The following is a 16,470-nucleotide window of genomic DNA, read 5'->3' as shown; positions in this document are numbered from 1 at the left end:
TGATCACCCGGGCTGTAACTTATCGGTTATGATTGCCAGGGCTGTAACCTACCAGGTACGATCACCCGGGCTGTAACTTATCGGTTATGATTGCCAGGGCTGTAACCTACCAGGTACGATCACCCGGGCTGTAACTTATCGGTTATGATTGCCAGGGCTGTAACCTACCAGGTACGATCACCCGGGCTGTAACTTATCGGTTATGATTGCCAGGGCTGTAACTTATCGGTTATGATTACCAGGGCTGTAACTTATCGGTTATGTTTGCCAGGGTTGTAACTTACCAGGTATGTTTGCCAGGGCTGTAACTTACCTGTTGCAATTGCCAGGGCTGTAACTTACCTGTTGCAATTGCCAGGGTTGTAACAACTTACCAGTTATGATTGCCAGGGCTGTAACAACTTACCAGGTACAATCGCCAGGGCTGTAACTTACCACTTATAATTACCAGGGCTGTAACTTATCAGTTATGATTACCAGGGTTGTAACTTACCAGGTATGATTACCAGAGCTGCAGCTTACCAGGTATGATTGCCAGGACTATAACAACTTACCAGGTATGATTACCAGGTATGCCTGCCAGGGCTGTAACTTACCGGCAGGCCCCTGCCTGGCACAGCGGGTGACCAGACCGGCGGGGCCCGGCCCCCTGCCGAGGCGGCCGGCGCTCACCGCTGCGATGAGCTGCGCCAGGCCTCAGCCCCGCCCCGGCGCGGCCGCGCTCGTTGCCGGTCCCACGGGGGCGGGGCGGCGGGGCGGGGGCCCGGGGGGGGCGCGGTCCCGCCGGCGGGGCCGCTCTGTATAACCCGTCTCCCGGCAACGGAGGGCACGTCACTTCCTGGGGAGCCGCCGCGAGGCGCCGGTGAGCGCGCGGCCAGGTGGAGTGGCGCGTGCGGCGACGGTGCCGCCCGGTCCTGCCCGGTGCCGCCCGGCCGGGGCCGGTGCCGGTGCTGCCCGGTCCCGCCCGGCGCGATGAGCGCGGAGCTGGACGGCGTGTCGGTGCACTCCTCCTCCTCCTCGTCGGGCTCGCTGGGCTCGGCGGCGGGGCCGGCTCCGCGGCCGCTGTCCGCCAACGTGCGGCGGCTGCACCAGGCGCTGACGGCGCTGCTGAGCGAGGCGGAGCGGGAGCGCTTCATCCTCTGCCTCAACGCCTACCACGGCCGCCGCAACGTCTGCGACCTGGTGCGCTCCCTCCGCGCCCTCCTCGACGGGCCCCGCCGCCGGCAGCTCCTGCCGCTGCTCCGGCTCGTCCTGCCGCGCTCCGACCAGCTCCTCTTCGACCAGTACACGGCCGAGGGGCCCTACCTGCTGCCGCCCGGCCGCCCCCCGGCCGCCCCCGCCCCACCGCCGGTGGTCCCCAGCGAGCTGCGGCAGGTGACCCTCCGGCGGAGCAAGGCCCACGAGGGCCTGGGCTTCAGCATCCGCGGCGGCGCCGAGCACGGCGTCGGTATCTACGTGTCCCTGGTGGAACCGGGCTCCCTGGCCGAGCGGGAGGGGCTGCGCGTCGGCGATCAGATCCTGGGTGTCAACGGCAAGCCCCTGGACAGGGTGACCCACGCCGAGGCTGTCAAGGTAAGCCGGCTCCGGTTGCTCTGCCCCACCGGCGCGGGCTCCGCCGTATCCCAGCCCACTGTCCGCCCCGTCCCGCGGGGACGTCCCGTGTGTCCCCTCGCGCACCCCTCCCTTCCCCGGTGCTGCTGCAGGGCGCCCCGTCCAGCCGCACCGCCGCCGGTGCTGTCCGCCGCGGCCGGGGGAAGGCAGGAGCCCCGGTCCACCCCGGTTCCCCCCCGTCTGCATCCCGCCGCGGCCGGGGGAAGGCAGGAGCCCCGGTCCACCCCGGTTCCCCCGCGTCTGCATCCCGCCGCGGGGCATGAGCCCCGGTTCCCCCCGCCGCAGCCCCGGCCCCCCTGCAGCCCCTTCGCGGAGCGGCTCCGTGCCGGGGAGGTGGGGCTGGTCCGGGCGGCGTGCGGGACAGCGCGGAGCCGAGCCCGAGAGTTTGCGCTGGCAGCGCCGGTGCCTGGGGCCAGCACGGGCAGGGACTCGCTGCCGGGGGCCAGCCTGGCATCGTCTGCAGCCCTTGACGCGGCGGGTTCGCCCGGCAGGACCAAGCGGTACTTTTTTATATTTTAATCGCGACGTCTGTGGAACGTAGCGATGCTGCTTGTGGCCGCCTTCCGCTCTGGCAGGCTGCTGGAAGTTGGGAATCTGCTCGAGCCGGGTTTTCAGGCATGTGCTCGAACTGCTGTAGTGTGTTTTCTTCTCCCCAAGGCAGAGAAGCTGAGGCATGGAGAAGCAGAACAACCCCCCCCGGGACTGCCCAGTGCCGAAAGCAGGAGTAGATCTCGGATCCTGACTGTCAGGGGAAAAGGGGAGCAGTTACACAACTGAAGTGCCCCCGGCCCTTCCCGCAGCACGGCGGTTCCCCTATGCCCCGGAGACCTGTTGTAGTACATAGCGGCTGTGGTGCTATCGATAAAAGCCTTCACGTAAGGCTGGGGGGGGGGGGCGGCGCTTCATAAACTGTGGGATTTTCACCTGAAGCTCAGTGTTTTGAGGCAAAATCCGCGTCCGAGTGACCCAGACCATTCACAGAGATGATCTGGTGGCTGGCGGGCTCAGCTCAGCACAGCAGTGCTCAGCACAAACCTATTGAGTGGAGAATCGGCTTTTAGGACAGCAATTAGGCAGCGCACAGAGAGCTGGGGTCGGGGCTGGCAAGACTGTTTTCCAGCTGTTTGTGCTTTAATTCTAACGTAATAAGCTAAAGCGCTTCTGTTCGCAGCCCGCTTCATGTGGCGCGCTCCTCCAACAGTGCATTAATCTTGCACGGCTTTGAACAGCATCTTCACAGCAAACCTGCCTGCGCCCTGCACCAGCTTTAAATCTGTGCCCCAGGCAAGGGCACGTCTTCCAGGCTGGAACTGAGCCCCTGGTAATCTCGAGACAGGAGAAAAGATTTATAGGAATTATTTTTGGTGTTGTTCCTAACGATAGGACTACGGTGTAAGCTTTCGGAAGTTAGTCTGCAATTCTGTGCCCTGAAGACTGAAAAAAAAAAAAAAAAATCTCCTGTGTTTTGGCTGTGGTGCTGGGATGGGTAGGAACCAGGTGTAAGGAATGCTCTGGTCTGTTAAATGACTTAATCTCTAATTCAACCGGCTCTGCTGGGGAATTCGCTTTCAGTTTGTTCTCTAATATAACATATGTGAGGCCTTGTAGACACTATTAATATTGAGTGAAACTAAGTGCTTCCTGCATAGAGCTAATTCCTGCAGGATGCAGTTTGCCAAGGGGTTGCTCTGTGCTGAGAGCTGTATTTTGTTAATGTGATCCTGATAGGAAAAAAGCTTAGAAATTGTCTGCTCATGAGCTGAACTTCTTTAAACAACGGTTTCATCACTTGCCCGGTTGTGCTGGTGTCTTCCAGAGCTCCTGCGCTCTTGTTGCATCTGGGCAGGCTTTGTGACCCACGTAGCAGTGGTAAAAACACCTCCCTTCAGAAGAGTCACAGAGTGATTTACAGTGCAGCTCTAATAGTTCCTTTGGAGATTTTCAAATTAGGCAAGTGCTAATTTGTCCTCGCATGCTGTATCTGGGAGGGGAGAGAAATGAGGAGTAGATGGTGTTCAGTGATGTTAAAGGGCATTTTTTGGATAATTTCCCAGGGGTTAAGGTACAAATACCTCAGCCTACTGTTCTGGATGCTGTGCAGGGTCAGAGCTGCAGGGACAAGAGGTGGTGATGTACAGGGTGGCTTCTCCCTGTGTTCGCTGCTTCCCCTTGAAACTTCGTGTCTTGGGCTCGTTCTTGATGTGTTAACAGCTCCACAAAGGCCTGGGCTGTGTTCTGGTCTCCTCGAGCAGAGCAAACCTCACTGTGTCCTGACGTCCTCATGGATGTCTGTGGGTCCGCTCTGTAGCAGAATAATGAAGGGAGAAATGTTGGATGAACAGCCTTGTACCGGAGCTGGGTTTGGTCCTGGAATTTATGCGTACACTTACTCAGGATCAAATACAGAGAGGGCAGAAAGGTGAGCCGAGAGAGGCTTGCTTAACACAAAACCATGGCTCTGTAGCTCGATCTCCCACACACTGTCTCTGCCTGCTTTAGACGAGTAGACGCGGTGAACTCTCTCCCCGTCAGAAGCTGTCTGATCAAAGCACAGCTCCTGTTTCTGCGTGAGGAGCGATGGCGCGGCTCTCCATCTGAGGAGGAGCACGTTCCTGTGCTGGGCTTCCATCTTGACTGTCCTGCAGCAAGAAACTGTCTGTCTAGGACAGTGTTGTTATTCATAATATGCAGAACGTGTTGTGCGAGAAGTTGTCACAGCTTGTTCTTGGGGGCATAAGATGATTGCAGAGGTTGGGAAGGCTGTTTCACCGCTGGCCTGGCCTGCTCCCGGGCGCTTCGCTTTCTCCGGGGTGAGCATGACAAACTTACTGAACCAGAAATCAACTTTCTGTCTGTCAGGGTGCTCCGAGATGCCCGGCTGTGAATACCAGCAGAGAGGCAGCTGTTCAGATGGAGCGGTGAAGAAATACGGAGCCTTAACTCATTTGTACAGCCTTGTAAGAGCATTCACACAGTAGTTACTGTGCGATAGCTCGGTTGCTGCCTTTTTGTGCATGCCTGGCCATACCCCAGCTGGTTCCAGCGCTCCTCTCTGGGAGGAGAGGGGCACTGACTGTGGGGTAGGAGCAATTTCTGCCTTCTGTATTTTCAGCAGAGCTGTGATGTACCAAAAGTGGAATCAGGTCACCAGATGAAAACTGTCACAGCACTGGGCAAAGACAGCAGACGTAACGAGCTGGGTATTGTCCTAGCTGAAAACTGCCTGGTGTTCCGTGACCAGTTCTGTGGGGTTTGTAGATATTTTAGTGTAAACTGGATAAAAGTAGAATTCTGACTTAAATGACAGGATTACCTAAGCACTCCAAATCAATTCACTTAATGACCAGCTTCTTAACCTTTATGGGAGTAGCAGAGTTTTATGCCTTGTCTGCTTCGTGCTCGCTGTTTCATCCAAATCAAAATTAAATGACTCCATTACAATTATAGCTCTATCATTCCAGCATTCAAGAGTGCACTTTAGCAACAGATCACTGTAATTTGAATTATGGTGTAAGTGAAGAAGCTTGTATTGTCTGCCATATTTTTAGAGCTTGCTTGGCTTTCATCAGCCTTGCTATATAGTATACGGTTGATATTGTAGCAGTCATGCTGAAAGTTTATATTGACAAGCTGTAATATTTTGTCCAGAGTAGTTAAAATTGAGGTGCTTGTGGGTTTAGACCATGAAAATGTTACACAGGGAGGTATTTCTCATCTACTCCGGGGTCTGCATTAAACTCACACCTGCTTTCTCCCTCACCCCTTACTTTTGTGTCTCTGCAGTAGGTTTTTATGCCCTTTAAATCATTTAGGGAAGAAGGGGACAAGAGAAAGTGTAGTGCATCACAGCTATGATGGATCATTCCTGATTGAGGATTTGGCTCAGTGAGCTACACCAGCCTCAAAATTGCTGCATTGACTCCACCATTTGCCATGCTGCGTCTTTCTGTTCGTGCTGACAGCTGGGCAAATCCCGATGAGCTTGGTCAAAATCACCAAAACTAGACTAATTTGTATGCAATGGTCTTAGGGAGCGTGATTCTTCTGTCTTGGCGTAAATCTGTGGTAGCTTTGCTAAAGTCAGTGGACTTGCATCGAAGGAGCTGGGGTGGTTTGACTTCACCGTCTTGGGCTCTTTGGAGAGAAGCGGCGGGTTTTGCTGTAGGCGTGGTGGGGGTGGGGGTGTGATGAGGCAGATCTGTTACTGACAAGGCAGGGGTCTTTGGCAGGCAGCGCGGTGCTCCGCCGGCTCGCTGGCCAGTGGGTTGCTCCCTGCTGCAGCCCTGCCAGGGAGGCATCGCCAGCAGCCGGGGTCGCATTGCTGGCTGCCTGCTGGGGCAGAGGTTTTCACTCCTTCCAAACCAGCCTTTCCATCTCCTGCTCTGACCGTGTCAAGCGGGCATTGAAAAATAATTAAAAGGGGATTACAATTCTTTTTATGTTCTATTAATTTGGACTTCCGTGATGGCAAACAAGGTGATCTCTTCAGAGACTGTAATATTTCGTGCGAGGTGGAAAGGGCTCCAGCTGCTTGTGCTCTTGCTAAAAGACCGCTGAGAAACGACAGAAGAAATGTGCAGCCCTGAGCCTTGGAAGCATATCTAGAGCAATTTCACTTTCCCGTCAGCTTACAAGAAAGCAAATCTCATTTCATTGTTTCTTGTGATGCCCAATTAATTGATTATCATTATCTGAGACTGCTTATTTGCTGTAGTCAGTAGTCACTACCGTACTGTAGAGTCATAACAGCTAGTAGGAATGACTGCAGCTTGGTTTCTTTGGTTGTTTTTTAACCCTTCCCAGTATTTGGAGTAGTGGGCCATCACACACGGTCATGGCTGGGATGAATGAGGAGTGAAAGCAGTGCACCACCCCCCTGATTCTGTAAAGGTATCAGACTTGTTCCTTTAAATGCCTGCTTGCTTATCTCAGCGTGTCTATATTTTTAGAAGTCATTGACTGATCCAGAGGCTAGAAACCTTTCCGCTTCCCAAGGGATCTCAGGTAGCTGGAGCATGGAAAACAAGGATGTGACTAGCATCTGCCCCAACAGTAAAGTAGTAATGTATTCCTTGATGTCTGGGTCTGCTTAGAAACAAACAAACAAACGCCCAAACCCAAGAACTGCACACAAAAAAGCACCTACAGCTTAAAACGCAGGTGTTGCGCAGTGCCACAGGCTTCTGCTCTGCTTTCCTGTCCTGCAAACAGTTTCCATTTTAACTTCTGTAGCGAGCTGAGCTCAGAGGGAGAGGGTAGAAAGTGTATAGTCCCCAGGATCTCCCTTGAGGAAAAAGGGGAAGGGAAAAAGGTCCTCTTTGTATTTGGAGGCATGTATGTTTTAAACTAGTTTTAATGCTTCTTAAAGGGAAGGGCCCATGGTAGTGGCAGAGCGTAGATCTGGCAAGTGATGGTCTTGGTTTCACAGGCAGATCTGGTGATGGGTGACAGGGCAGACTGGAGCACCAGACCTCACCTGGTGCGGAGGGCCTGGCTGGGGGCTGAGGGGCGATGCTCCCTTGTGCCCGTGAGCTAATCGGAGCTGGTCAAATTAAGGTAGTGTGTAACTTGGAGTGGGGTGAACTTGCACATTGGGAGGGGATCTGTGGGAATGCACTGGAGTTAAGAGCAGGTTACATGTGCTGCTCTGCCGCTGACTTCCCTCAGTAGACAAGTTACTTAGTCATCTGTTTCCCTTCATTACACCAGCAAATCAAAATCGGCCCTAATGAAATCAAATGACATTATACTGATGTGAAAGATTAGAATGAGGTCCTTAATCTCTCCTCTCCTCATAATGCAAGGATCATAATACTTGGCTTTGGTATTGGCTCGTTCATCAGCACTAGTATTGTTAGGGCATCCTTGAGTTCTTTGCACATTAATGTTATTTAGTGGGCTTCTTGTAAATAAACAGTTTTATCTCAATAGAAAAATTGTTAAGGTAACCCAAAGGATAAAAGCCTTTTTCATTCCAGTGTCCATTAGAAGAAAACAAAAGCATTAGTGTGCAGCATAACTGGTGGATTAAAAAGTCTTTTACTCAGTTTCTCTGCCCTCGGGGAAGACGATGGATTTTCTTGACACCTTCCTCAATGGCACATCTGCTCAGAGAATTATTCAGCTCTAAATCCCCTCACCTAAACCGACAATGCATCTGCTAAAATGATTTGGCTTGGCTTCTTTTGACTGGGTGCTCTGAAAATTCTCGCTGTCACAGACCACCAAGTGCTTGGCAAATCCAGGTGAAGCCGGGGCCTGGAGCCGGCAGCCTGGAGGAGCTCTGTTCCTGCTGGCTTCTTGTTGCTGGACTCAGAAACTGCATCTGAGCCTCCTGGGGTGGGGTGTGCTGGCAGGGGAAGGCTGGAAGGGCCACTGCTCTGTGCAGGCACTGCCGGGGTATCCTTGGTGCTTAGTCAAGCATCTTCCTCGTTTCACCCCATTGATCCTTTTGGAGTTAGTTTTTCTACCAACTAACCCTATCTAGACAATATGGGCTTGCTGGTGGTTCTCATGCCGTTTTTCAGCATTGTTTGGGGTGGAGTGGAGAAATAAGGCAAGAGGAAGCGTGGGGGATTGCTTTGATCTAGATTCCCCTCGTGCCCCCCACACCCCAGAAAGCACCTGAACAGCTTTCCAGGCTTGCACTGAAATAAAGGTATGTGGAGTTTTCTGCTGCTCTTAAAATTGTCCTGGGCTTGCCTGAGGGATACACTGGGCAGTGACCAGCTTTGAGGGGGTGGGAGGTTACAGAGCTGCTGCCTTGGAGCGGGGCTGGGGGTGTCAGCCCTCGGAGGGGTTAGAGCCCTGGGGCTAAGATTTCATCTGACCTTTCCAGGTGAAAGGGACATGGGCATCCTGATGCCTGGGGGCTAAATGTGTGCAATCACCATAATTATGCATCCATTTGCATTTATTTGCATAAATGCCACTACTTGAAAGCCAAACTGCTGTCACCTTTGCCTTGGGAGAGGGGGAGATGTTGGGCTGTGCCTCCTGCAACTCCCATTTGTCTTTATGATGGGGTGGGGGGATGACACATCTCACACCCTCTGTCCCCTATGCTGTGTTACCCACTGCTTTCCTCTCTGGTTCCTCTCACCCAGCACTCCATCTGGAGTGCCTCCGCTTTCCTTCATCCCTCCTTCTATCTCGTTCTCTCTCCACCTACCTCTGTGTCACCTTCTCGTTGTACCAGTTCCCTTCGTTCCTGCCTGCCCTGGCTGCACCTTCCCCGCGCAGGGACGAGCGTTTGCCTCCCGGCTCCTCCGCGCAGAAGCCCTTCCCTGGTCTTTGCCGGGCAAGATGGGGAGGGGAGATGCTTGATCCAAACCCTCTTCTTTACAGCTACAGATTGCCATCTGGGGCAGGGGAAAGTCTCTCCCCATGCGTTTATATGGCACCTGGCAAACTTGGTCTAACTAAGGCGTGCTGTGGGAACTGGGATAGTCTTGTATTTGTCCTGCCTGCAGAGCGTCCCTGGAGCAAGCCTTGGGGGTGGGCAGGCAGGTAGTGCCTCTGCCTGCTGTCTTCTGCTCGGTCCTTTCTGCTGGCAGAGGAGCCGCTTGGCTTATATGGCTCAATCCATCCCCCTGTAAAATGTCTCACAGCCCTGCCCGTGCAGCCCCCTCCGCTCCACAGCAGACACGGGGGGCCTCATCGTTCCCACTGGCACTGAGATGGTTTTGCTCAGTCTAGCTGAGCCCACAAGCTTAAAACTACCTGGGTCCAGCAGGAGCACCCCAGGATAGCGCAGGAAATGGTGATTAGACAAACTTCTGCAAATTGTTCCCTCCATGGTGCTCTAATGGTACAGCATGCTGTAAAAGCTCCCTCTGCCTCCCTCCTGTGGTATCTCTGCATTTCTTTCCCTTTTTGCAGCTTCCCCCCCCCCCCCCCCCCCCCAATTCCGTACCTTACTTTTTTGGAACTCGGTGCAAAATTGCGTGGTGCTTCGATGATTGATAACCTCCACACTGACCTTTGCTGCTCGCAAATGGAGCAAGTGCTCGGATGCCCATTATCTGAGCAGCCCAAGAAGCCAAACAGCTCTGGTGAGTCTATTATCGCCAGAAGAAAGCAGCTGGCGTCTGTAGCAAGGGGGAGGATGGCTCATAGTTAATGCTTCTTGTATCAAACTGTGATCTACCCACTAACGGAATGAATTGGAATAGATTGCTCATTTAATTAGCGGTGAAGGTAAGTGAGTGGGTTGTATCCATATGAGATGCATATTTTATTCAGACCGCCAGAAGAATACTGGTGATTAATCGCCATTGATTTCTGACATCTGTGTGTTCCTACTGGGAGAATTTTTGAAGGCCTTACGCAGCCTTCAACCTTTCGGTGCCCTCGAGAAGTAAAAATAACAAGGGTCAAATTCAGAAGGGGAGAGAGGAAAGCTGTCGGTGATGTAAGACCTGCTGGGCAAGAATGGCCTGGCACAGGTGGGTTTCAGGGACAGTGGCAGCTGTCAGTCCTGATCTTAGGAAAGAACATGCTGTGTGGTGTGTTGGTTTGGGTTTTGCATTTAGTTTTATTTAAAAAGCTAATAACTGTGGGTACGCGAGATGTGTGTTTCCTTTTCTATTTTAAGCTATCTACTTCACTCTCAAAGGACTTGATAGATAATGAAATAGTGTTGTGAGGGGATCGATGGCCTTATGGAATCAATCTTCCCTTCTCTCTGGCACTTGCTTCTTCTAATAACATTTCTAGGCAATTGGTGACTGTTTCCCTGCTAAATGTTTTGGCACAGATCCAACTACATTATTTTCTTAAGCTTGTCTTCTAGCAAGTGTGCTTGCACACTGTGGTGCCAGTGTTAAACCTTTCATGCCCCAGTCTTCAAACACGTTCTAGATGGGGCAAAGCCAAATTTTATCTGAGTCTGGAGTGAAACACAGCAGCACTGAACAACAAGTCCCTGAAATGTCTTGAGAAAGGAAATGGAGAGGCAGTCTGCACCGTCTGATGCTGCAGAGGGGATTAGGGAGGTGGAATTATTGTATTTAATGGTCCACTGCAAATGGGTTAGGTTCAGCGTGCCCATCAAATAACGTGCTTTCCCAAAGAGCTTGCAGGATGAATTATGCTGTTGCTTTTGTGGTGGCATCTCTGCAGTCACCAGACGCAAGATAACCTGCGTGTCTCTGAGGAAGAAGTTCTCTCTTGCAATATTCCCATCCAGAGCCTATCCTTTCTCTCCGTGGGCCGCATGTTTTTTATGTTAGATGAAAACTCTGGCCTGAAAAGCTTTTCCCTTTGTCCCAGGGAGCTGGGGTGACATGCTTCATGGGAAGTGTCTTTTTTTTATGTGGGCAGGTGCCGGCCCTCTCACTTGCCGTTGTTGCTTTATAAGTAAGGCTGACAGCAAAATCGAGGTCAGTGCCACAGTGCCAGCATTCTGGCACGAGTCCACCTCGCTGGGATCGGGGAAGGGCAAAGTGCTAAATGTTGGAGCAGTAGCCAGGCTGCCAGGCACAGGGACCAGCAGCCTGAAAGCTCACACAAGGGAGGGGGGTTCAGTGGTGGAAACGGTCAGAACCCCCCCTCCACCAAGGGGCCGGTGCAGCTGGCCAAAATCCTGTGCTCAGATGGGTGTTGGGACTCCCTGCAAACACATTCCAGGAGGCCAGGGTGGATGCACAGTGCAGAGAAGCCAAGGAGCTACTGGGGAGGGTCCAGCAGAGGCTACGGGGATGATGAGGGACTGGAGCATCTCCCTTAAGGGGAAAGGCTGAGAGCACTGCGCCTGCTTAGCCCAGAGAAGAGAAGGCTGAGGAGGGGGGATCTTATCAACGCACACAAATATCTCAAGGGTGAGTGTCAGCAGGACAGGGCCAGGCTCTTTGCAGCAGTGCCCAGTGACAGGACAAGGGGCAACAGGCACAAACTGAAGTGCAAGAAGTTCCAACTGACTATGAGGAAACACCTCTTTACTGTGAGGGTGACGGAGCACTGGCGCAGGCTGTCCAGAGAGGCTGTGGAGTCTCTTCTGGTGACATTCAAACCCCACCTGGATGTGACTGCAACCTGCTGGAGGAGAGCCTGCTTCAGCAGGGGGTTGGGCTGGGTGGTCTCCAGAGGTCCCTTCCAACCCCGACCATTCTGTGACAGGGCTGGAAAACAATTCCTGCTGGTTGCTTGATGTTCAGGGAGATCAGCTGGAAAATGGTTCCTGCTCTCTGCTGTAGATATGGTCCCTGCTGGCCAAAATGTCTGTGCAACAGCAGGGAAAGACTTATTGAAGAAGCTGCCTGTGTGGTCCCTGGTCTGTCAGCAATTGGCACCTCTGATCCACAGGTGGGCAGTTAGCCCCTTTTCACCAGCCCTGAGTGTGGTGGGGTGACCCTAGCTAGATGCCAGGAGACCACCGAAGCTGCTCTGTCACTCCCCTCCTCAGCTGGGCAGGGGAGGGAAAATAATAGTGAAAGACTCATGGGTCGAGATACGGACCCACCTGCCTGCTCCTGCCCTGCCCCGCGTGTCTGCAGGGCTGCTGCCCTCACACATTGTCACTCCTCTCTCCAGCTGCAATTGCTGTTGCGCAGCAACTTTTTCTCCTTAAATACGTTATCCCTGAGGCGCTACCACTGTTGCTGATGGGCTCAGCCTTGGCCAACAGTGGATCCGTCCTGGAGCCGGCTGGCATGGGCTCCGTTGGACACAGGGCAAGTTGCTAACAGAAGCCATCCCTGTAGCCCCCTTGCTACCAAACCCTTGCCACACAAACCCAATAAACTGAGAAATTAAATTAAAATGAAGCAGAGGAGAGAATAATCCTGCTTGCTGGGACAGCTGGGTAAAGATGAGTCTTAGAGCTGGATCTGCCCTTGGATACTGGCCTGGATCTGCCCATCCCAGCCTGGTTCCACCCTTGTCCTGGGTTCCCAGCTGGTTTAGCAGAGCCAGCACCAGCTACCCCTCATTGGGAGTGGGAAGTGAAGCCATGGCAATGCTCCTGGCAGTGCAGAGCTCCAGCTGGAGGCTCTGTCTGGTGTCTGTCCCTCAGCACAAAGTCTGCTCAGGCTGCTGGCAGCTCCCAGGGGACACCAGGACTCCACACCGTGTCCCTGGAGAACAAGGCTCTCCGCTCTTGCTGCGGTAGGGGACACGGTGAGCGGAGCTGGCTCTGGTGAGCAGCAGGGGCTGTTGTGCTCCCTGATGCCCTGACATTGGCCACCTCCCCGCCTTGTGATGAAAGGCTTTTGGTGCTGCATCCTTGGCTTGACAACCTTCCATCCTGCCTGAGCTGCCGGTTTGTAATGCAGTTGCCATCATCCCCTAGCGCTGGTGTACCCACGTGCGGGATGCCTGCTGCCTCTCCAGCTCAGCCCGTTAGCCTTTGCTCTTGCCTCCTTGAATGGCTATAAACGATTTCCATTTTTGCAACACCTCTATGCCCAAAGCGCTTTCTTTTATGAAAGGCAAGACTTGCCCCTCAGTTCTCACTGTGAAGTTGTTTCCTTAGGTACTCCAGCACCCAGCTGCAGCCTGAGCTGGGAGGAGCGGTGCCGTAGGGAGCCTCTGCAGCCCCCTGGCTCGCCCAGGCCTGGCCTTGCTTCCATTGTAAAGCAGGTGGTGAGACCCTGGCCCGGAGGCGGTGCGGCAGCAGGCTGCACCTCATTACCTTAGTAGCAGGCATAAACGGCCTCATTAAATCTGCTCCGTATCCCAGTGCTGCAGCAATAAAAATTGTCGGGACCAAGGTGGTATTAAGAAATTTATGGTGAATGCTTCGCTATGGTGGTTGCTTGGATTCCTCGTAGGAGCCACTATTGGGGCTGGAGCAGATGCACCAGGCTTAGTAGAGCCAGAAGAAAACCAGAGCGGGAAGGGTGGCATTTCATTCCGTGCGGGGAAATGGGTAGTAGCTCTGCTCACCTGGAGCTCAAGGCAGCTGAGAGTGATTTCTGTCTCTGTAGGTACCATGAAAGCTGCTCCCGTTTGGCTCACCTGACGCCTCGTTGTTTTGCAGCTCTGCATGCCAAGTGCTTTGTTAAAGCCTAGTTCGGTGTGTGGATGTACAAAGGTTTATAGGTCTGTGCCAGATCTTGTTCCCATGCCTGCTGCGCTTCGTTACGGAGCGTGTGCGGTGCTGTTGTTTGAAGGAAGACACTGCTTCCCTTCTCATCGCTTCCCATAGCCGTGGCAGCTTTAGTTTCAATAGCTGGTGGCTTCCTAATGAAAAAAGACTTCCTGGAAGCTCGAACGTTTGAACACGTCTGACTTTGGTGGTCACTGGGTTGGGGAAGTGGCTTGTGTTGACTGTCCTGTGGTTTTTGACAATACTGCGGTGGCCAGAGGGAGGACACGGGTGGTGCTGAGCGAGCTTTGTGCTCCTCGACCTCCAGCTCTCCTGCTGGGCCCGTTCCTCAGACAGGAGCTGTACTTTGGCTTACTGCAGCAGGTGTGCTTCTCGTGGAAGTTGAAAGCAGGGATTCCTCAAGGTATTGGTGCTCCTGCTTGAAAAAGGATTTACCCCCCGAGCTGATACAAACCTAGGCTTACCCTACAATTAATAAAAATAATCTATTCAAATGGATGCAAGCTCACAAGTCAAAAATCTGTTTGTATAAATAGATTAGATTACAAAGAGATTCAGCTTAGAAATAAGCTTTGCTGGCTGAATTTCAGACCTGTGCCTAAGCAAAGGCTTAAATGCTTGCTCACGTAAGCGTGTGCCTGAAGACCATGTTGAATCAGGGCTATGGAAGACAGTCTTCTAGGAAAAAAATTATCTGTTACCTCTCTTAATATACATAGTGTTGCAGTGTTAAACAGCTGCTGCTCAGTGGTGCTTGTGATGGCGCATTACACATCTGTGTCAGTATATACATGCAAGTTCTGTGTGGTTTGGGGATGCCCAAGCGCCTATAGCTCTTCTACCAGCTTGTAGCTGGGCGAAAGGGTTTGCTCGTGTCACGGCCCTTCGTTGTGTCCTGGGTTATGAAGCTGGGGAAGAGGGAGTTTAACCGGAGAAGGTGGCAGCTGCAGGGAAGCGGCATGTGATGGAGGGGCCATCTGGTGCAGGCTGTGAATCAGGGCAGGCAGGGTGGGAGCAGGCGGGGGCCGAGGTGCAGCCTCACTCAGCAAAGGCAGTGCTGGAAAGCAGGTCGGAGTTGCAGTGGGAGGCACGGAGACCCGGCCACATGCAGCGGCAGTGTCACTGAGCGGGTGTGACACCATGCTGAGAGGGGGGCTCTCACCAGCTTGCTCAGGGCTTTGTGGGGTCACCTTGGACAAGGGGGGGTCCTGCCTTTCTTCTCCCCTTTCTGCTCAGCTGCTCTCGCTTGTGTTTCTGGAGGCAAGCCCCATCCCTTTGGGTGTGTTTAGCACCTGGCATGAGGGCAGGTACCTGGAATCCCCAGCTACTGAGGTCTCGGTGGGATACCATCGTTGGGCCGTGTGGCTGGTCTCACTGTGCCTCACAGCAGTAAGGCAAGTCCTTCGTGGGTGTCACTGTCCTCCCCCACCTGTGATCATCAAAAAGGGCTCCAGAAGGTGCAGATCACCTGCCGGTGCAGTGGCTGGGCCAGCAGAGCTGTGTCCTGAAGGCTCCCAGGTGTAGGGAATGGCATGGATGGGGTACCGTTCGTCCTGCACTAGCTCTTCAGTAGGCATTAGCAGAGGGGATATGCTGGGGGAGAGCACTGTGCTGGGCAGGAAACTGCTTCACTCGCCGAGTGCTTAAAGGGGGCTCAGTAAATTTATAAAAGGCTACACAGAGTGTCAGCAGCCTGCCCACTGCAGCTCAGCCTTCTACTGGGAGAGACTGTCACCAGCAAGTCCCAACAGGCATGGCCAGCTCCTATTCGCTCCCTCCTCTTGTGTCTCCTCTGGTACTGAGCTGCCGGGAGCCCTGGCCCAGCCTGCTGCCCCAAGCCAGGCGGCTGCTTTCCTCGCCTCCCAGCTCTCCGCTGTCACCTTCATGCATAAAACATCTCCCTGTTGACTGAGATCCCATCTCCTGGTGGCCTTGTCAAAGGAGCTGCAGGGGGACGTAAAAAGTCCCTTGTAAATCTCTGGCCTCTCATCCTTGGAAACTTTACTGTGCCTCCAGAGAGCAGCTTCGCTGCTGTTGCTGCTCTTTCAGGGGCTGACATTTCGCTGAGGCAGAATGGGAGCATCCAGCGCTCTGCCTGCTGCCAGCCTTCAGCAGCCACCACTGTCCTGGGGACAGCCTGGGAGCGCTCCGCCTGGTGTCTGTCCCTCCTGCGTGGGAGAAAACCCGGAGGGTTACGTTCTGTTCCCCTGCCAGGACAGGCTCTCTGAGGAAGGGGAGAAGCAGGATCCCTGTGTCAGTCCCAAAGAGACCTGCTGGGGAACGGGGTGGCAGTGAACGTGGTGTGAAAGGGAAGGGAGCAGCTTGGTGGGGGCCCTGTGCACACTCCTGACCTGGCCCCAGCTCTGAGGTTTTTTTCTTTGCTCCTTCCTTAGATTACAGTGACATTCGGCAGCTGGCTTTGAGGCATTGTATGAACGTCTACGGGGAGGAATGGCCAGGATCGGTGCAGACGGAGAGCCTGCTCTTTCATTTAGAGGGGACGAAGGGTGGGAATGCGAGTATCTGTTAGGATCACGTGGCATTTCTGTGGCAGAGGGAGGACAGTAACCCTGTACGGTTGGGCAAATCACTGAATAGCCTCATCATTTGCTTGTGCTCGATGAGGGGTTGCAGCTTCATTCAGAGAAGAGATTTTGCTCGTGGGACTGTCCATGCTGTTTGCTGTCCCAGTACTGAGGTAAGTAAGTGACGTTATGCAGGCTTAAAAGAGGTTTCCTTAGAGATGCCTCTAGTTTGAATGCAGAGTGTTTCAGGGAGGGGCTGTTCCCCACCTCATGGGGGTCACTCTG

At 53.5% G+C, this 16,470-nt stretch overlaps 1 protein-coding gene across 6 annotated transcripts in view; it reads left to right on the top strand.

Annotated features, from left to right (window-relative positions):
* The first annotated feature begins 223 nt into the window (after positions 1–223).
* Positions 224–16,470, top strand: part of WHRN (whirlin) — a 55,967-nt gene continuing 39,720 nt past the window's right edge. For 2 of the 6 annotated variants that reach the window (XM_080402134.1, XM_080402132.1), the window contains exon 1: positions 224–1,572. In XM_080402134.1, coding sequence (XP_080258260.1) covers positions 973–1,572 — 600 coding nt within the window. In that variant the 5' untranslated portion in view covers positions 224–972. Of the gene's footprint in view, positions 1,573–1,780; positions 16,359–16,470 lie in introns of those variants that run through there. The other 4 variants (XM_080402133.1, XM_080402135.1, XM_080402137.1 and 1 more) reach the window with 3 other exon arrangements.

The sequence above is a fragment of the Falco punctatus genome (assembly GCF_963210335.1).
Source record: "Falco punctatus genome assembly, chromosome: 9".
In the NCBI taxonomy this organism is placed as follows: Eukaryota; Metazoa; Chordata; class Aves; order Falconiformes; family Falconidae; genus Falco; species Falco punctatus.
The sequence above is the reverse complement of the archived record's forward strand: the minus strand, read 5'-3'. Positions and strand labels throughout refer to the sequence as shown.